This window comes from Sphaeramia orbicularis, chromosome 9 (genome assembly GCF_902148855.1).
Source record: "Sphaeramia orbicularis chromosome 9, fSphaOr1.1, whole genome shotgun sequence".
NCBI lineage: Eukaryota > Metazoa > Chordata > Actinopteri > Kurtiformes > Apogonidae > Sphaeramia > Sphaeramia orbicularis.
Window position 1 is genome coordinate 50,516,996 of NC_043965.1, and position 19,537 is coordinate 50,536,532.

Genomic DNA, 19,537 nt, shown 5'->3' on the forward strand with positions numbered 1-19,537 from the left:
CAGCTCCAGGGACGATCTGCCCGCCCAGCTCCTCAGGAGGAACGATCAGATTCGTAAGCTGGAGGCCAAGCTATCAGGTGAGGAAACAGGTCAGAGTGAAAAGTCTTGATTGTTTCCTCACAAGAGAATTAAGTCTGTCTAAAGGAAAGTCAGAGATTTTATTCTAGACATATTCTACATGTTTTAAAGGACTACGTAGCACTGAATTGTGGATTTATACCATTATATTGCTTTTCATTCTTTCTCTGTTCAGGATTTTTTGGTCAGGTTCAAAAATCATAGTGCAGTGACACAGGGGAAACATAATCTAAATGACCCCTCCCCCTTAACCATAATAAAAATTAGAACATGTCAGCGTGTTACTGTACTAAATAAATAACAAGCCATAAAAATAATGTCCATGACTATACAGACAAATAAAACCAACTGGCAAAGTGACATAAATATATTTATACGATAGTCTAACATTATTTGATTAGGTTTCATTTTATTTGTAGAAATGGTGACTGAAATATGTATGGCTGCACAAGTCCAATAAAGCAGTTAAATGGAAAATCAATTTTTCATGTCAAACCGGTGTTTGACACTTGAGACGCTGCACTTTCCCATGATCAAATGTGATTGCAATGCGGTCAGTGCACTAGAGGTTATTTTTTTTACACAATTCTAGAACCTAATTTTATATACTAGGCATTTATGACTATTCAAATTTGGCTGTGGGTTAATATTATATTTTTCTGTGTTTTGACAAACTCAGAAAACATATTTAATACTGCTTAAATGATGTGATTTTTTTTTTTTACATTGTAATAAATTAGTTATTAAATGCAGCATTGATAACTGTTCTCAAATAGTTTCCCATGTAAAATAGCCATATGCATGTTTTATTCTACCAACCAAGCTCAGATTTGCGATCACTGAGTCTCCATCAGAAAATCAATAGCAGAAGCCCCATTATTCTGACCGGACAGAGCAGCTGATATCAAACACCATCATAAAATAACAAAGAGATGGTACACAACAAGTACCAGGCAGTTGTATTCCGAAAAAACTCTATGACAGCAGCAACTCAACAAAATATTTTTGCTAAATCCCATGAGAAGCCAGTTGAAAAGCAGGAGAAAATCCATGATATCAGGTTATTTTTTTGGTAACAATCCTCCTTTTGTAGTTTTACTCATACCCATTGTCTTGTATTAATTAGTGCAGGAATAAGGTTCAGCATTAATATACCAGTTTCATATCCACTGGGATGTTATAAAGATGCTTTGTGGTTATTGGGTAGCATATCCAAGTTGCTGAATGAATGTGATGTTTGTTGATGTAAAAATGTTTTCTGGTGAGTACTGAGTCGTCATAGCTGATACTTAGTTTTAGGGCTTGTTTTTCTTGTATCTAGTATTAAAGCTCCTCTTCCTTCGGGCAGCTTATATGACTTTAAACCCCTAAAAAAAGGGTTAAAGGTGGCACATGTCATGCAGCCTTTTAACCACTATGGTTTTCTCAGATAAGGAAATCATTGGTAGTTTTACCTTTCATTATTTCTCAACCATGTTTTCCCTTTTGTTTTCTCCCTCTCCTTTTGTTCACTTTGTCTCCTGTCTTTCTCTTTACCGTCATCTGCCCGTTCCTCCTCCTTGTTTCTGTCGTTTGTGTGTGTGTGTGTGTGCGCGTGGATGTACTGTCGGTATCCCATCCCACCACCTGACCTCCCAACACTAGACTACGCTGAGCAGCTACGAATTATGCAGAAGACCAAGGACAAGCTTGAAATTGCATTAGAAAAGCATCAGGATTGTACGTACCTCTACTCTCCTCCCAATTAGCTTCCTTTCGCTCATCTGTCTGTCACCTGTAATGACCATCACAAAGCGCATCATCACGTCTTCCCATGATGATAATTTTTTGATTCCAGATGCTAATATCATGGGCTTTTGAGGTTTGCTTTAAGACCAGTGGATGCTTCTTTTTCCGTTTAAATCTAAAAATCACACTTTCACTCAGATTTCTGAGTTTTTTCTGTGTTGTTTTCCTTGTTGATGTATCCACTTTCACTCAACTTACTTCTCTTCTAGTCAGTGCTTTGCTCGGTTTCTTGCAATGTGTTGCTGCTAGATTTATTAGCAAGAAAGACGTGTTTGTTAACATGCAGACACTGGGCCTCATGCAAGAATACAGCAAATAATTCATTCATTTTCTCTTTCACAATTATAATCCTCAAGCCTTAATCTAAAACTCACAAGTAAACTCACATGTAAATCAGTGCACGTTGCTGTGCACGTGCGTGAGTCAGTTGTGGCTGGAAAGATAACATCAGCAAACCTGACAACTAATATTAGCTAACTAACAGCACAGTCACTAACAGAGAGAGACAATGTAGAAACAACACAAACGCTACTTTAACCAAGGATTCACAAGAAGAGAAAGAGTGACACAAAAACAGCACTCTTCTTCTATTTAAGTCTGTAAATCAAGTCAAATGTTATGACATTATATGCTAAAATATAGCATATAATGTTATTTTATTGCTCTAATGAGTGCCCCTGTGGGGAAAAAAGAAGTCTTTGAGCTAATGTAGTTTGCAGACTTTAGGAAGAAAGTGTAGAATAAACTTAAACCCTTTTCTAATCATCATGGTATGGAATATGCTCTTAAAGGCAAAAATTCCCTCCCCCAGTATGCCTACAACTGCCATGTTCACTTAACTACTTCCCATGTAAGATAAATGGAAGTATGTCTCTTTATGACTGTGGTTTGATCATTGAATATTGTAGGCAGTAATATTGATATTTTCTAATGGTTTCAGGTTGGTTAATATTACGGATGGTTTTTTAAATTACTTTATGAAGTTAAATAATTGAACCAGTTTTAAGATGATCAATGTTAATCAATGTCATTGTTAATGCATGCCTTCCACCCACACCAAAATAATTCCACTATAATGCACGTTCTGTGTCCATCCGTCCAGCGTCCGGTTCGGCGTCCGATCGATGTTGCAGCACAGGAGGGTGTACGGGTACAATGCCACTGTTGCACCACAGGAGGGCGTTATCCAACAATGGCACCACGGGTATAATGCTGCTAGTAATAATAATGATTAAAAAAAATTGAATAAATAGTAATAATAATAAAAACTCACCAACCATACTTTTTTGGACTTTACTTAATATTTGCAGAAACAGTGGCATAAACATTAGTTCCACTTCCATATTAAGTAAAACATAAATCTCCACGTCAAATAAAGATTAGGTGACTCTCAGCCATATTTACTGTTTTGACTAATTCACAAAATAATTAGATGCACGTCCCTAGTTAATATCATTAATTTCACACCTTGGATACTTTACACATTAACTTTACAGTAGGATGGATCATTTCAGAGGAAAGGAGTAAACCTCTTCGAAATGGTTACAGATTTAAGATTCTCATATTAAGATACTGCATGAGGCCTGGTGTTTGCAACTTTTCCTGTATTCTAATTGCTAGGAAATCTCATAACGATGTTGAATTCTGGTCCATCAGACCTACTTCCAATGGAGAAACTGGTATTATATGTCTCTTATAGAACGTTTCACCTCGTACCTTCAAGGTTTCATCTCAACTGTGGATGAACAGATTTCATATTGGATATATTTGTTCGTAGATGTAGCTTTATGTTTTTGTTTCCCCCAATTTTTTGTTTTGTTGAGCTTTCTTCCAGCTCCTTTTAGGATAGTAGAGTAGTGATTAGTTGTAGGGTTTTGTTTCAGTAAAGGTATAATGACTTTCCTTGTGTGTTACTTTCAAGTTTTTTTCACTAATATGCAATTGGTTCAGCAGTAAAATAAACACTTCACTTTCTGTCAGTTTCCATGCATTGCTTGTCTGCTTGCTTCTGGGGTGAACGCACTTTATTTATTTTTTTAACCTCGTACTCTAACTTTTCACAGCTACTAACGGTGCCACTGTCTGTACAGTTTAGCATTTCTGCACTCTTTGGTTACATACAAACATATCCCTATGGTTTCCATCTTTCCCCTTTCTTCTTCTCTTTCTGTCACTGTCCAGCGTCAATCAAGAAACTGCAGGACCAGAGTGAGTCTCACCTGGCCAGCAGAGCCAAGATGGCAGAGGGCATGACTTTGGCTCTAGAAAAGAAGGATCAGGTAAATGCTGCTTCATCTCACACTTCATCTCTCATTCCTTGTGGTGATTTGTGGCTCTTGGTATAATTGTCTTCCTTTCCTTTGTTGCAGGAGTGGATTGAGAAGCTGGAGGCTGTGGAAAAGGTAAGCATGATCAGTGGTTACTTTTAACCCTCATTTAAGAAAAACAAATAGAGAAGGCTCAAAGGTTTGAAGCCCCTTTTTCGGCATTAGACATTTTTAGACAAGGGACTTTGTATTTGCAGTTTACTAATCTGGTCTAATGTCTGACTAAGCATCTTTTCTGTAAAAGTTACAATACCTACCTAGCAAGATGGATATACTATAGTAAAATTGCTGTATCTTTTTTAACTGCAAGTCCCTTAATTAATTTGTGATTATTAGGGCAGCACGCTTAAAAGATGCACAAAGAGACATTAAATGTGCACATATGAAGATCGTTGAAATACATTTACATCTCATTGTCATTAATGCTGTAAAAATACTCACTAGGTGCAACCTGAGGAGTATCTCAATACAAGTAAATGTAGGTATGATACACAAATGTCACCAAATTTTGCCTTGACAACACATAATAATGAATAATCAGCAGAGTGGTGAAAGGGGAGGAGATACACTGGGGCTCTATCAGCTGTTTTTATTTTTATTTCCAATATGCACATAGACACCACCAGAGTGGAAATGGAGGAAATTTGAGAGAAAAAAAATTGTTTTTTTTTTTGTGTGGGAGAGGTGTTAAAAGTTGGTGTATCAATATAAGATAAATGCAAATAAGTGCAATAGAAACAGATTTAGTGAGTATGTGCATGTGTGGACCATAAGGAAACTCCATTATTCGCTGAATGATGCAGCGTTATTACCAAGCATTATTGCCATATTTGGTGGAAGACAAATAATTCAAAACTATTTAGCATGTATGAAGAGCTGCAGAAACAAATGTTAAACAATGTTAGATAAACTCTGGGAGAAGATTATATGATCCAGACCAATAGTTTAATTCAAGGGATTAAGAGTTGTCTACCAGGTATCCCCTGCAGGAATTTGCACTTTCTTTCAAAGTTTTCCGAGAGTTTTCTAAGTTTGCAGTGAAACACACTCTGCTTCAAGTCAGACACAATACATGTACCCACCCCCCAGAGATACAGCCTGAGAGAGAGACCAGTAGACAGATCAGAAAATATTAAGCTCATACATGATCTACTGTGTTTGCTTTTAGGAAAAGGCCGCCCTGTCAGCCCGAGTGGAGGAGATGATGGAACAAAGCCTGACTCTGTTCCAGAAAAGAGACGACCAGGATGAACTGGAGGGCTTCCAGCAGCAGGAGCTCGCCAAAGTCAAACACATGGTACAAAACATTGAAATATCATATTTTCAGACACCGAGGTGTGATTTAATGTGACCTGTGCTCATAATTGTGCTTTCAGCTGCTGAGGAAGGAGGAGCAGCTGAGCCAGCGGGAGCGGGAGCTGCAGCAGAAGGAGGCTGAAGTCCAGTCAGCAAAGCGAGGGATGTCCGAGGCTCGGGGGAAACTTCAGAGTCTGGAACAGCAGCATGATGAAAGCTGCAGACTCAACGCAGAGCTGGAAATAGAACGGTGAGAGAGAACGCAACAGGCGTCAGCAGCATGTGATTGTTACGCTCCTAGAAATTATTCAAAGACATATGTAGATTTAATAACCGTTGCAAACATCAAAAAAGATATTATCTATTGATTTCTTTGTCTGTTAAGTTTCTTTCTCATTAGCTAAGATTCTATAACAGGGGTGTCAAACACGCGGTCCACAGGCCAAAAGCGGGCCAACAGAGGGTCCAGTCTGGCCCAAGCTGAATTTGCAAAGTGTAAAGATTACACTGAAGATATTAACAGTGAACAGTGTTATAAGTAATGACTCAATTTTTTTTCTTGGTTTAATGTGAAAAAAGTAAAATTACATTATAAAAATATTTCCTTTTACAAACTCCTTTCACTGTAAAATGTCAATAACCTGAACAAATATGAACAACCTGGCATGTCTTAAGAAATAAGTGCAATTTTAACAATATAAACCCTCTTACTAAATGTATTTGCAGATCCAGTGCGATCTGTAAGTTGTGTAAATGATAAGCTGATACATAATATTGTCGAAATTTCAGGTTTTTCATGATTGTTCAGGTTATTCAAATTTTCATAGTGTAATTTAACTTTTTTCCACACTAAAACAAAGAGAAAATGTTGGATTATTATTATTAAAAGGTTATTATGTTATTATTTTAATGGTGCTTGAAATCAGATTGGGCTGAGTGAGTTTGACACCCTGTCTTCTGTAACCTTTAAGCTTATCTTGTTGAAAGGTTAGTCAAATAAAAGACAGTGGAAGAAGGATAATTACACTATTCACTGTGAAATAACTGCATCTGTTTGGATTTGTGCAGAGAGGAGCTGCTACTGCTAAGAGAAGAGGCCGATAAAAAGATTGGTGACCTGGAGGGCCGATGCCAGCAGCTACAGACTGTCATCCAGCAGGTGTCTGAAGACTTCCAGAAGGTCAGTCCTGGTCAAATGCTGCACCAACCAGTTGGTCTCTTTACATACAGGTCATTAGTAAAGCCAGTTTGAATGTTTGTTTTGCAGTCGCAGAGTATGGTGTCAACATTAGAGAGTTCTCTGCAAGAATTACAGACTGAACATGATGCTGTAAAGCTGCAACAACAAAAGGTAAGAAGAACTTGAGTAATGTTACTGCCACTGGAGTCCAAATGTGATTAATCAGCTTCCAGCAGGTTTTCAGAAATAGCTGACATCACAGGAATATGACAGATTTCTATCCTGTGAAATATTTTAATGGTCTTTTCACATCAGTAATAGGTTCACTCTTAAATTTATAAAATAAATGAGGCAAAGAATCTTGGGTTTTGGATTCTTTCCTGTTGTTGATGCACTGTCTCTGTGATGTGATCAGGCTGCTGTAACAGAGGAAGAGAAAGAGCGAACGCTGGTGGACCTTCAGAAGAAAGTGACCTCTCTGGAACGACGGCTGCAGGGAAACCTGAGCCAGGACGAACACCTCCAGGAGCTCCTTCAGGAGGTGAGCAATATATCTGATTCACTGGTACTCAATTATTTACAGCGGGTTTTAGAGGGGAGATTTCACACTATTGTCAAAATACTATTGTGTTCCCTTCCCTTCACTTTACATTTTATATATTACTTTCATTAAATCACTTAATCTGGTTTTGAGAAGTCAGGAAATTAAATCTGCTTGTAATTGTATCTGAGCAGAGAAATTATACTTACTCATTGTTTTATTACAGATAAGACAGACACTAATATGAATGAAGCAGTGGCATCTGTAAGTCAAACTAAAATTCAGTGCAGACTCACTTTTTTCACTGCATGACTTCTTTAGTATGAACGTTTATCTGCAAGGGTGCTGAATAGATCTCCAAGGAAAATGTCAGCCTTGCAGGTATCATATTGTATTTCTCCTGTTAGATCTATACATTTTGAATAAAATATCCACATTTTTCATCATTGACGTAAATTTAATTGTAACTGCTGTTTACGATAACCTAAGGCTGGCTTTTATTTGTTCATGTTAACCACCCCCTGCTGTTATTTGAGTAGTTGCTTCTTGAAAAACTACTCTTGATAATGTTGGTTTCAGTTCATACACTGAACATCTCATATGGCGTAAAAACACTTAAAGACACATGATTCCCAAGACACCCTCGAGGTTTTATTGTTCAATTCAGTTCAGGAAATGAGTAGATGAATGGATTTTAAAATAAATTTCATTGTATGTGAAACCAAATGTTCATCCTGTTGAAGTATTTGTCAAATAAAGATAAATTAGGCTTACTTTTTTATTAATGAATCCTGTTCCTTTCTTTGTAGAGGTGTGAATTGATATTACGGAGATGAAAGGGCTGTAGAGGTGAAAATGAGCAGGGTTATGTAGTCTTGGCTGTAAATGAGTAGAGGTAGGTCAGGGGTGTGAACTTGAGGAAATATGGTGTATTATTTCTGCAGTCTATCCCTAGTCTATAGGTGTAATATCAGGCCAGGAAGAGATTGAGGACACCTAGATGTACACTCAGTAGTGTTGCTGTTGTCACCTTTTTAGAAATCCACCCTGGAGCAAAATCTGGAGGAGACCAGGGCAGAGCTGCTCACAGTCCGGACAAATCATGCTGACACTGTGAGCTCTCTGGAGGCACAGGTAAACCGGTGCATGCATTCACTAAACCCTGGCCTGTACCGAATCACCAAAGCCCATCTGTGAAATTGCTCCTCTTCATTTTGTCTCGGTTCTGTCGTCTCATCTCAGGTGTCCAGAATGAGCGGAAGCATTACAGAGCTGCAGACCCTTCTACGACACAAGGAAGAGTCATCCAGGGCCTACAGAGAGAGAACAGACACACAAGTAAGACCAACACGAAAGAAGGAAATCATGTCTCTGACAGTGTGTCTTATCAGGAATCCAAAGCTGAGAGTGGGTCATGTTAATTTTCTGAATGCTTTCCTGTTGACTATAAAACAAAGAAAACCACCATATTTAGTGTGTTGTTCCTTAAAGGGGCTATATGTAGTATTTTTACTTGCATATAAAAAAATGGTCTAATTTTATCATTATTGTTGAGAATAAAAAGCTATGAACTTATACCAAATACACCATAATACATACCATAATACAGATATGTACAAACAATGAGCTTTATGCTTTATTCAGTGGGTGATACAGTCTGTGGATACATAGCATGTGTTCTGGTACTAGACTTGCCCCTGCTGGTGAGAGTTTGGACAATCAATACTACATGTAGCCCCTTTAAATTGTAAAAAACATGACTGTCCTGTTTGTTAAATAGAAAGTAAATACCTTGATTTAATCTGTAGATGTTACTTTCATGATAGACAACCTGTCATGCTCACTTATAACATTTTCTCTTTCAGATATCGAATCTGGAACAGCAGATCTCAGAAAGTAATGAGAGGCTGAAAGTTACTGAGCAACAGATTACAGAGGAACAGCAGCACACAGAGAAACTGGTGATTATTAAATATAATGCCTGTCAGAAACAAACTTGCTCATATTCATGTAGTTCTTTAACTGGAAGGTTTCAACAATGGCCAAAGAAAGCTAGTTACAAAATAATCACATTTTTGCAGTATAGAAACAGTGTATGACTACACAACACAGGTATGCCGGGTAAAAACAGCAAGGATGCAGTGTTGCTGATTGGTGGCAAAGGTAAAAAAAAAAAAAAAAAATTGAAGCAGTTGTTACTAATAAAAGACAGAAATGTAAATGAAATCATCCAATCAATCGTTCAGTACATTACAGTAATTTATTGATAATTATAATTTAAGTGTATCTATAATTTTTTTCTCAAATATGATTAAAGGTGAATAGTACAAATTGGAAATGAAATGCATGTTAGAGGAAATGTAGTTCCTGTGCCTTGCTTTTGCACACCATTCTGTTTAAGTTTTTACTGTTTACAGTTTAACTGTTTTTACTACCATTAACCCCCCTGTGTTTTCTCAGTTATATGGCTTTCACCTTAATATATTCAGTGATTAAATAAAAGTTCTAATAAGAATAAAAAGAATATTTCAGCAATTAAGATAGAATAAATGTTTATTGTCATTACACCACCATACTATATACACAGTACAATGAAATTGGAGCACCGCTGCATACAGTGCTAAAGAGAAAGCACACAACAGTGGAAAAAAAAAAAAAAAAAAAAAAAGGTAAAATGCTAGATGCACCAAAATGGTGAAAACAATCCCCTGCTTCACTGGTTTGTCATTTGGGTGATTAAACTCACACCCCTGCTCCATGGCTTAAAAATACTGTTTGTAAGAAGTGAATGTTTTGATGCCATCTGGTGGTTGTAGATAGAAATGCAAATGCAGTTTTTCTAACATTGTCTTGCCAGTCCAGCACTGCTGCAGCTTGGAAAGTAAATGTATCAAACACTTGTTGCTATCAAAAGCCTGTATTTGTCTGTGTGGTGTAAGGGGTAAATGTACATTTCTAGTTTCATTTTTCTTCTATTTATTTTTCATCTCTTCTATTTTGTTGTGTGTTTTGTTCAGAGAGGGGAGTGGAGTGCAGAGAAGGCCTTCCTCGATCAGCAGCTGTGCCTGTTAGAGCAGCAGAGTCAGGAAAAAACCAACCGCCTGGAGAAAACCATCAGCTCTTTACAGACGGAAAAACAGATGCTGCAGGACAGGGTGGTATGTTCTGCCTCAGATTTTTACTGTCTTTGACTTCATATAGTTTCACATTATTAAATCATGTCATTTATTTATCTGCTGCAAAAATCCTGGATTAGAGTTTAAAAAGGAGGCTACTTGTTTTCAGTGAAACACCAATGTCAAGATTTAATTTTCATTTACGCACCATTTATATGATGTTAACATGTCCTCTTCCTTTCCTGCTCATGTTTTAGGCTGATCTGGAGAAGCAGATGAATGAGGCTCAGTCCACTGTGAAACAAAGGACAGAAGAGCTGGAGGAGAGCAGGGTCAGAATAAACACAACACATACTCAACATATCAACAATTGACTGAGTGTAATAAATGAAAATCTGTATTCTGCTGATAGTTTTTGCCAATGTTCAGTAAGCTGAAAAATATTGTAAATAGTGTTAAACAAACGCCCACATTTGTCTATTAGTTGTCTGCACAAATTGTACTACACAGCAGCCAGCTGTATCTGAGTCCGAATACTAAAAAACAAACCCTGGTGAGATGATTTCCACAGAGGGTAGCAGAGTGTGTTTTAGTATTCTCGTGTGTGTGTGTGTGTGTGTGTGTGTGTGTGTGTGTGTGTGTGTTCCCTCAGGCGGAGCTGAACAGCCGGCAGACAGTAAGCACAGAAATTGCAAAAGCCCTGGAGGAAACCAGACGACAGAAGGAGGAGCTGCAAACACAGGTCTGTAGGAAAACACACAATGACAGGACAGCAACAACTATAATAAAGCACTGTGGATGAGTCGCAAAAGTATCAGATTTTGGGAACTCTTTGATCTTTTACTAGAACTGATCTTTATTTTCGTTAGTTAAACATTATAATATAGGGGCCTGTACTGTAACAGAGAAGGTGTGTTTGCAATAAAGTGTTTTGTCTGCGCTTTATGTCAGGTTGGAGAACTGACCACATCCCTGCAAACGTCACAGCAAGAACTGTCCACGGTCTGTGAGAAACTTGCTCTGAGAGAGGAGGACATCAAAATGCTCCACAATGGTACATAAACACAGACCCCCTAGGAAAGCTGTTCTTGTAGCCGATCCATAAACTGTAAATGCTCTGCTTGGGTCTGAATTCTTCATTAATTCAACTCAACAGGTCCATCTTCAACCCTATTTCTGACTAATGACACCAGAAAGGTGGTTTTTAGCGCTGGCCTTTTAAATACTCATGAGCCACTTCACGCCCCGCCCCCTCCAGGTTGTTGGCTATGCTGCTCTGTCCCATTCAGCCACTTGTGTTTGTTAATACAACCAACAACTGAACATTTTAGGTAACTGGCTCGGAGTTTGGACATATTTTCAGTATGGACTACAACTGCTGGTGCTGATAAACAATGATGTTGTACTTGGAGAAATGTTTGTTGGAAGTCTTGACCTTATATGTGCAAATGTTGTGACGTAACTAGTTATAGACGTAACAAATTAAGCAAGAATTAAAACAAGTTATTGAAATCCACTCGATTTTTGCCAAAATAAATGTAAAGATAGCTTTGCAGCACCTGGTGGGTTCAAACTCAAACTTTATAAACTATTAGGGTCCAAATATGCAAATAAATGAACCAAAGACCAATAAAAGAGGATTTAGCAAAATATGACTCCTTTAATAACAACTGAATGTCTTGAAGGTTACAAATGCACTTACATCGACTTATAGTTGCTAGTTTTTCCAATTATTTTAAGCATGAGTGGAGTAAGCATTGGCATATTAAGCAAGAGTCTGATCTTCATTAATTTGACAGTTGAAGACATTAAAACCGTGGAGTGTTTTGTTAAATGTCACACTAAATGTGCTCATTATTGGCCACTTTTAAAAACACAAAATACACCAGTTTTCAAAAAATACAATATTCCTACCAAGCCATTAATATGATAATTGAACATGAATATCCCACTAATATTCCCGTTTCTACGCAGCCGTGCATTCATATGTTAATGTAAAAACCTTTCATACTTGTGGTGGACTATCATTCCCCTGTGTAAACTCAGCCTTCCTCTTTCATCCCTGTAACTCCTTGAAAACACTATAACAAATTGAGCATATCCAGAACTTGTTGATATCCAATTCTTTCTTAATTTATAAATGTAGACGTATTTCTCCCTCCAACCAGAATTCTATGAATATATAAGAAAAGCCCTTAAACCTGAATCATGTCAGCATATCCCGCATATCTCTTGAAAATGCTAAATTCAGAATAAACCTGATAACATGAGCCATTATTATTTTTGGAATATTGTCATATTCCTAATACTAAGGGTATAGTTGTGTGGGTGTAAAAGTGCTGTTGGTAAGGCTATGGTCTCATTGTGTGATGCTCTGTTTTGTGTGCATGGTGTTCTGGTGCAGAGGTGCAGAGCCGGGAGGCGTCACTGGTGCAGGTGCAGGAGGAGCTGGAGCGGCAGCGAGCGGAGCTGCAGCAGATGCAGCAGGACAAAGACTCTGAGTTGAGGAGCCTGAGGGAGGAGCTGCTCAGCCAGACGCAGCAGTTAGACAGCTGCCAGGCCCGGGTATAAAAACCTGCACACCTACGCAAAAAAATATATCAGCTCACACACTTTGATATGAACACAGTAAGGTCTGCTCTGGAAAGCTGATTAAATGAGGTTAAAACACTCAATTATTTAGTTTACTTTAGTTTATTTCAGACAACAACATAGTACAAAACTTAGGCCAAAAAAACAAAACAAGACAAAAAAAAAAAAAAAAAACTGAAAATGGAACTACTCTTGTGCCTGAAAGGGAGTAGGAACAAGCCACTGCTTATCTAGTCCTACCCCCGTTTCCAGTCCTCAGACTGTTAGTGCCTAAATCACATAATATAGCACAACATAAGATTGTAATTATCCATAAACATATATACACATCCCTACAAACCTGCACACCCATACACCTACAGCCACATACACACCAAATTATATCTACACGTGTACACCAACCCACATTCGCACACCCATGTGTATACACACCCACAATACAATATAACAACCTGACAGTCCAAGTACAATCACACCCTTCCTTCAGCAATATATTGGGACAAAACTATTTCTTTGTACATTATTTAGAATTTCTCAATGTTTGGACACTGCCTGAGGTCTACCCCTAACCCATTCCAAAGCTTAACCCCACACACCGATACACACAAACTTTTTCTGGTTGTTCTTACTTTGACTTTGAAATTCCTACATCCCCTCAGGTTATAGCCCCCCTCTCTATAAGAAAGAAAGAAAGAAAGAAATGTGTGCATATATATATATATATATATATATATATGTGTGTGTGTGTGTGTGCGTATATATGTGTGTATATACACACACACACACACACACACACACATATATATATATATATATATATATATATATATATATATATATATATATGCAGAAGTTGAGCTGTATAAAAATTTACTAAATCCTAGATTTTTAATAGTTTGACTGCAGGAATAATAAATGAGTATGTTCCAAATACCTGACTTTATGTAAGACTCTGACTGCACGCTTTTGTAATATGAAGAGAGGGTGTAGTGTAGTTTTGTAGTTATTGTCCCATAATTCTATACAGTAAATTAAATATGGCAGGACCAGACAACAATACAATATATAGAGAGCCTTATAGTCCAGGACATGTTTAGCTTTGTTTATGATAGAGATGCTTTTGGGCACTTTAGTATCCAAAAAACTAATTGATTGATTGATTGATGATAAAACTCAGATCTGTGAAATCTCAAAATGAAATAATAACTAATGTTGGTTTTGGGGGTGTTGTTTAGATCTCGTACCTGGAGGTGGAGGTTGAAACCCTGACAGAACAACTGCAGAGCCCTGAGGTGTGTGAGGAGGAGCAGAATGGTACAGTGACGGTGGACGATCTGGACCACATTCAGAAGGTCAACAGAGACCTGGAGCAGCAGCTCAGCGACAAGAACAGGGTCAGTGTCCTTTACATCCTCATTCCTGCTGATACTCTATGAACTGCATGTATGAGCACATCCATCAAAGACTGCCTGTTGTTTTGCAGACGATTAAGCAGCTGCAGCAGAGATTGGCTGAACTGAAGAGGACTCTGCAGAAGGAACTGGTGAGACACACCACATCTCATTGTGTTGTTGCTCTTACAGAACTTGTTGTTGTTTAAACTCATGTGAGCTAGAGGATGGTGCCTTTTGTCTTTACTTTGATAAAAGTTTAGTGCCAAAGAAAAAAAAACACATTAACATTCTGCTCAGGAAGTTCAAACACCTGATTTTGGTTTTCTGTTCTGTACTTTGTAGAAGCTAAAACCTGAGCCAGAAACAGAAGGGAAGGAGAAAGCGCCAGAGAGTCGAGCAGAGAAACAGGAGACAGTTTATCCAGTCCTACCGCCAGCGTCCAGCCCCAGTCCCCCAACCTCCAACACCACCGTGACCAACACTTCTGACCTCAATGACTCTAGAGAAATCAACTTTGAGTATCTCAAACACGTCGTCCTCAAGTTCATGTCCTCCAGAGATGCTGAGGTGAGGCAGCGTTGCTTATTTTAATCAACCTACATACAACATGTCCAAGTTTAAAAGTATGTAAATTAATATGGAAGCACATATTAGGTCTGTATTGACAACTAAAAAAGTCTACATCTGTGGGATGTGTTTTTCTACGTAGGCGTACCAGTTAATACGAGCTGTGTCTGTGCTGCTCAACTTCACTCGTGAAGAAGAGGACATGTTGAAGCAGACGCTGGAGTACAAGGTTTGTGTTTGAAACTGAGATCTGCTCTTAAACTTAACCAGCTACTAAGTACATTGTCATTTTTGTTAATTTAAGAACCTAAAATATTAGATATGGCAGCATTTCTTCTACACAGGTGAGTTTGATTTTGAGGCGTATGAAGGTATAAAGTTATTATGTGATGTTATCTTTGCTAAGTTACTGTTTGTTGATCCACAGTTCAGATACTTTCTTATATATACATACTTAATATTATATATATTATACTTTATTCAGTGAGTGATCCAGTGTGTGGATACATAGTGTTGATTTGTTGGTGGTTTTGGTCTGAGGTGTGTTCTGGTGCTCCCTCCTGCTGGTGAGAGCTTCTAACATAAATACTACAAAACTGCAAAATATTTGTTTTCTCTACATCAGCCATGACAGTTGTTTCCCATTGGAGAAATATTAGTGAGATATTTTTACCAAATAACTTTGGAGATTTTTCTCACATTACTGTTCTCAAAGACAGTAATATTTTCTCCTTTCTTCTCCATTCTTTGTTTATTTGGGCAAGCAAATCATACAAAACTTCCCTTTTGGGTACAATTCAATGTCCACACTCAAATGTGAACAAAAGTGTGAGTTGCTAATCCAAGTTTTTTAGTAGAATAGAGAACAAATATAACAAGTGGGCGGGAGGAGAGGGCTTGCTCCACTTCTTCATCAACAAGATAAGACACATTAAGTTGTGTATGTTTACATGAACCTAAACAGAAATGTATATCATGTAAATGTTTTAACCCATATATTCAATTCACAGCAATTACAGGTTTTACATAGTTTGTCCATTTTGACCAAATAGTGAAAAAAGATTCCCTTTGACCCTTAAAACAAAATGTCAACTTCTCCAGACTCTAAGTGTCCTGTACGACCATTCTTCAGTTGTGGGTGCTTCATATTTGCTCCTTTTTTGTGTGGATTCCTTACTGACATTACAGCAGTAGTAGAGATTGTGAAGATATTCCCTTTGTTTCTGGGTAACGTTTTTGTGAATGAAACTTGGCTACCAACAGGGCAAAACACATCACTGTGTAATAATAATAATCCTACTATATAATGCACATTCTGTGTCCGATCGACCGATGTAGCGTCACAGGAGGACATTTGTAACGATTTTCTTCAGCCTTCACATGCCCGATCGCCGCCAAACTCGCCAAATGAATAGAAGAATACCTGACTATCTACTAGGCACAATTTTATGCCCGTATTCAAATGTTGTGAGGCATGCTGGGCAATTTTAGCCTCTCTCTACTTTGAATTCTTCATCCCTGCCACCATACTCCATTTTCGGAAGTGGTTATGCTGCCGTTCATGAAATTTCTACTGCTAGCAGACGATGCTACAGTGTGAAGGCTACAGTTCACTACCATTGTATGAATTTAATCATGCTTGACAGGCCAAACAAATACATGCTCTTCCCTTCATGCCTTACATGTTGGCTCAAATTATTGCCAGCACAATGCATGATTAAATGGTAGTTTGCAAATGGACAGTGGTGGCAGACAAGTTCTACTTATCTCCCTATTGTACAATGGCACCACGGGTACAATGCCGATAATAATAATAATAATAATAACAACGATGTATAAGAAACTAAAGAGATTTCAGCTGAAGATGTACATGCATGAAGCCAGATGTCTTAACCACCCTGTATTAATTTGGATGTTTGGTTTTCATTGCTCTAGATGTCCTGGTTTGGATCCAAGCCTTCTCCAAAGGGTATCATCCGGCCTTCAATCTCAGGCAGTTCATCCCACTGGAGCTGATGAGCGGCAGACAGAGCTGAGGTGATGAAGAGCGAAAGAAGAGACAAAGGACCGACTCAAGGAGGAGGAACGTCCTTTCTGTGGCAACTCCCATCACTGAGCAAGGACTCGTAGCTTTAATCTGAACAGCCTCCACAGTTTCCTCTCCATTTTGTTCTGTGCCTGTGGGAGTAGGACTATTTTCTGCTCTGTGGGAACAAAGAAGGGCTGTGTGGAAAACTTATTGTTGATAATAAAATGAATTTATTTTCTTGTTGCGGCAGAAGCAGAGAAACTTTTCGCTAAATGCTGAAGAAAGTAGACAAACGCATTAATCACACTGGAGTTTTACTACCCTGATGTCACAGATTCAGTGTTTTCAGGTCTGTGTTAAGAGTCAAAGTATCAGATTCACAACAAAAGAAATTGAGCCAGAATTTTTTTTTGAGGTGTGTCAGTGAGATTGGATTTGACTCCTCTCTGGTGGACAAACGGCACAGGCTTTGGTTGGAGACGGACCTTTAGCTCGGCATGTGTGGCTTATTTTAAATGAGAGGCTTTCGTAGTAAGAAAGTGTCATTTTAATGACCTGTGTGGGAGAGTTACTTGAATATTGGCTGCCAAATGGAAATTAATAGCTCAGAATTGTGAGAAAGGACCTGAGTTTGTCACTTGTAGAGTTTGAAGCTGCTTTTAAATTCAAGCCAAACACCAAACGTTTTACCCGATTATTAGTGAATTAGTTTTCCTGTGTAAGCTATGAAAATGTTCACAAGATGGAGATACATCTGACTATGTTTTGATGCAATAGGAGAAGGCAATTTAGTTATGTTTCAGCATTTAAATCATTAGAAGTATTTGATCATTGTAGTCTGTTATAGTGGCTAATGGGTCTAAACGCCTTACTGCTTATTATCAGACTGTTACTATCAGGAGTTCAGCCTCCAAACAAATCGTGTTTTCGTCATTTTGTTTGAGTTGATCCTGTTCTAACCACAGCTTTGGGTCCCTTAGCACAAATCTACATGACCATTTGGGAAAATTAACAATAAAAACCGTGAATGCTTTGTAAATGATGACTGGAGAACATATTCTACCTTTACCTGCCTTTGCTAAATGTAAATGAAAGTACATTCCACATGTGTATTTATATATAGAATTATGTACATATGCATTGAGATCTTTATAAATCTGTGGATGTAAATGGTTTGATGTGACCGGTTGCAGTATTTATCATGATCACAGACCCATACTGTCTTTTTGTTCCCACCTCAGCCCTTTACTGTCCCCTTTCCATGACCATGTGAGGTTATTTTTACATGAGCTTGGTGCCAAGGGGAATCTGCATGCCTGCTGTTAATCTGCATTGTTAAATCCCTAAAGCAGCCTTTAACTGTTCTCATTATATCAAAGGCCAGAAGACTCCGCATTTGAATCCACTCCAATTACATAAACACATTACTGAAATCAAGGAAATATCAGCTTTAGGTCCAGCAATGAGGCTGTCTGACTGGAATTTGATGTCATACCTTTTTTGTACGTTGGGATGCAAGAGTACAACAGTACGCGCAGCTCTGTCACCGTGTGTTTTCTAATGACAGGTAGCTGATGCAGTCACCTGGGTCATATACTGTCTCCATGAGAATCTAAGAAACAATGAATGCACTTTTGAATCTTATTGATCCTGCTGCGTTAAACCCTTAAAAACAAACTGTACAATCACTACAGCTCCTCTGTTTTTTGCTTTATATGATTTAACAAATGCTTCCACTACAACGGTTTCTTTTCCCACATTTCTAAATAATAAATCTGAAATAACAAAATCTGTTATGCACCTTCTGGTTTCCATGTTTTGTTTTAACAAATACCAGTATGAAAACTGGAAAAGTTTATAGTTATTTTCACGTTACAGAGACTGTAATATTGATTTTTTGCTATTATAGAGATTACCTCAGTAGCTTATCACCACACATGTAATCATATTATTATTTAATATATTTTATTTAATATTTATGTTTTTGTATTGCAGCCTATTTCATGTACTTTATTTTTAGGTGTTGATTAAGTAGTAAAAATTATTTAATTTCAAAATACATCATATGACATTTACTGGTTAACAATGGCATATTTTTATGTGTATTCATATAAAGGTAATTGTTTTTCAGTTTTGACTTCAATAGTGGAATCATTAATTTAATGAACTACTTTTACTCACGTGCTACATTTAAAAGTTTGTACAAATTTCTATTGGATAGATAGATAGATAGATAGATAGATAGATAGATAGATAGATAGATAGATAGATAGATAGATAGATAGATAGATAGATAGATAGATAGATAGATAGATAGATAGATAGATAGATAGATAGATAGATAGATAGATAGATAGATAGATGTACTTTATTTATCCCAAACTAGGAAATTACAGTGTAGCAGCTGCATGGCACACATTCAATAACAATATAATACCACAGCAAACATGAGTAAAGATAAAGATTACATTTCAGGTGGAAATATACCTTCACCTCTTGCTACATTTATTTGGTACTTTTCACAATGAAAAAAAAAAAAAAAACAAACTATCATGGTACTATACAGTACTAGAGTAATAATCTACCCAGATTCCAAAAACACAGGATAAGATGTTGAACAAAATATATT

General features: G+C 37.6%; 1 protein-coding gene across 2 annotated transcripts in view; it reads left to right on the forward strand.

Moving 5' to 3' along the window:
* Window positions 1-18,704, forward strand: part of golga1 (golgin A1) — a 23,154-nt gene extending 4,450 nt beyond the window's left edge. Inside the window, exons 3-24 of one of the 2 annotated variants that reach the window (XM_030143032.1) lie at window positions 1-77; window positions 1,723-1,797; window positions 4,048-4,145; window positions 4,236-4,268; window positions 5,362-5,490; window positions 5,570-5,739; window positions 6,558-6,669; window positions 6,757-6,840; window positions 7,085-7,210; window positions 8,249-8,344; window positions 8,453-8,548; window positions 9,076-9,171; window positions 10,228-10,368; window positions 10,584-10,658; window positions 10,979-11,068; window positions 11,278-11,380; window positions 12,731-12,891; window positions 14,154-14,312; window positions 14,402-14,461; window positions 14,655-14,879; window positions 15,022-15,108; window positions 16,815-18,704. The exon at window positions 1-77 is cut by the window's left edge and continues 14 nt beyond it. In XM_030143032.1, the coding sequence (XP_029998892.1) occupies window positions 1-77; window positions 1,723-1,797; window positions 4,048-4,145; window positions 4,236-4,268; window positions 5,362-5,490; window positions 5,570-5,739; window positions 6,558-6,669; window positions 6,757-6,840; window positions 7,085-7,210; window positions 8,249-8,344; window positions 8,453-8,548; window positions 9,076-9,171; window positions 10,228-10,368; window positions 10,584-10,658; window positions 10,979-11,068; window positions 11,278-11,380; window positions 12,731-12,891; window positions 14,154-14,312; window positions 14,402-14,461; window positions 14,655-14,879; window positions 15,022-15,108; window positions 16,815-16,895 (2,374 nt within the window). In that variant the 3' untranslated portion in view covers window positions 16,896-18,704. The remainder of the gene's footprint in view (window positions 78-1,722; window positions 1,798-4,047; window positions 4,146-4,235; window positions 4,269-5,361; window positions 5,491-5,569; window positions 5,740-6,557; window positions 6,670-6,756; window positions 6,841-7,084; window positions 7,211-8,248; window positions 8,345-8,452; window positions 8,549-9,075; window positions 9,172-10,227; window positions 10,369-10,583; window positions 10,659-10,978; window positions 11,069-11,277; window positions 11,381-12,730; window positions 12,892-14,153; window positions 14,313-14,401; window positions 14,462-14,654; window positions 14,880-15,021; window positions 15,109-16,814) is intronic. The other variant, XM_030143033.1, reaches the window with a different exon arrangement.
* Window positions 18,705-19,537: the final 833 nt, after the last annotated feature.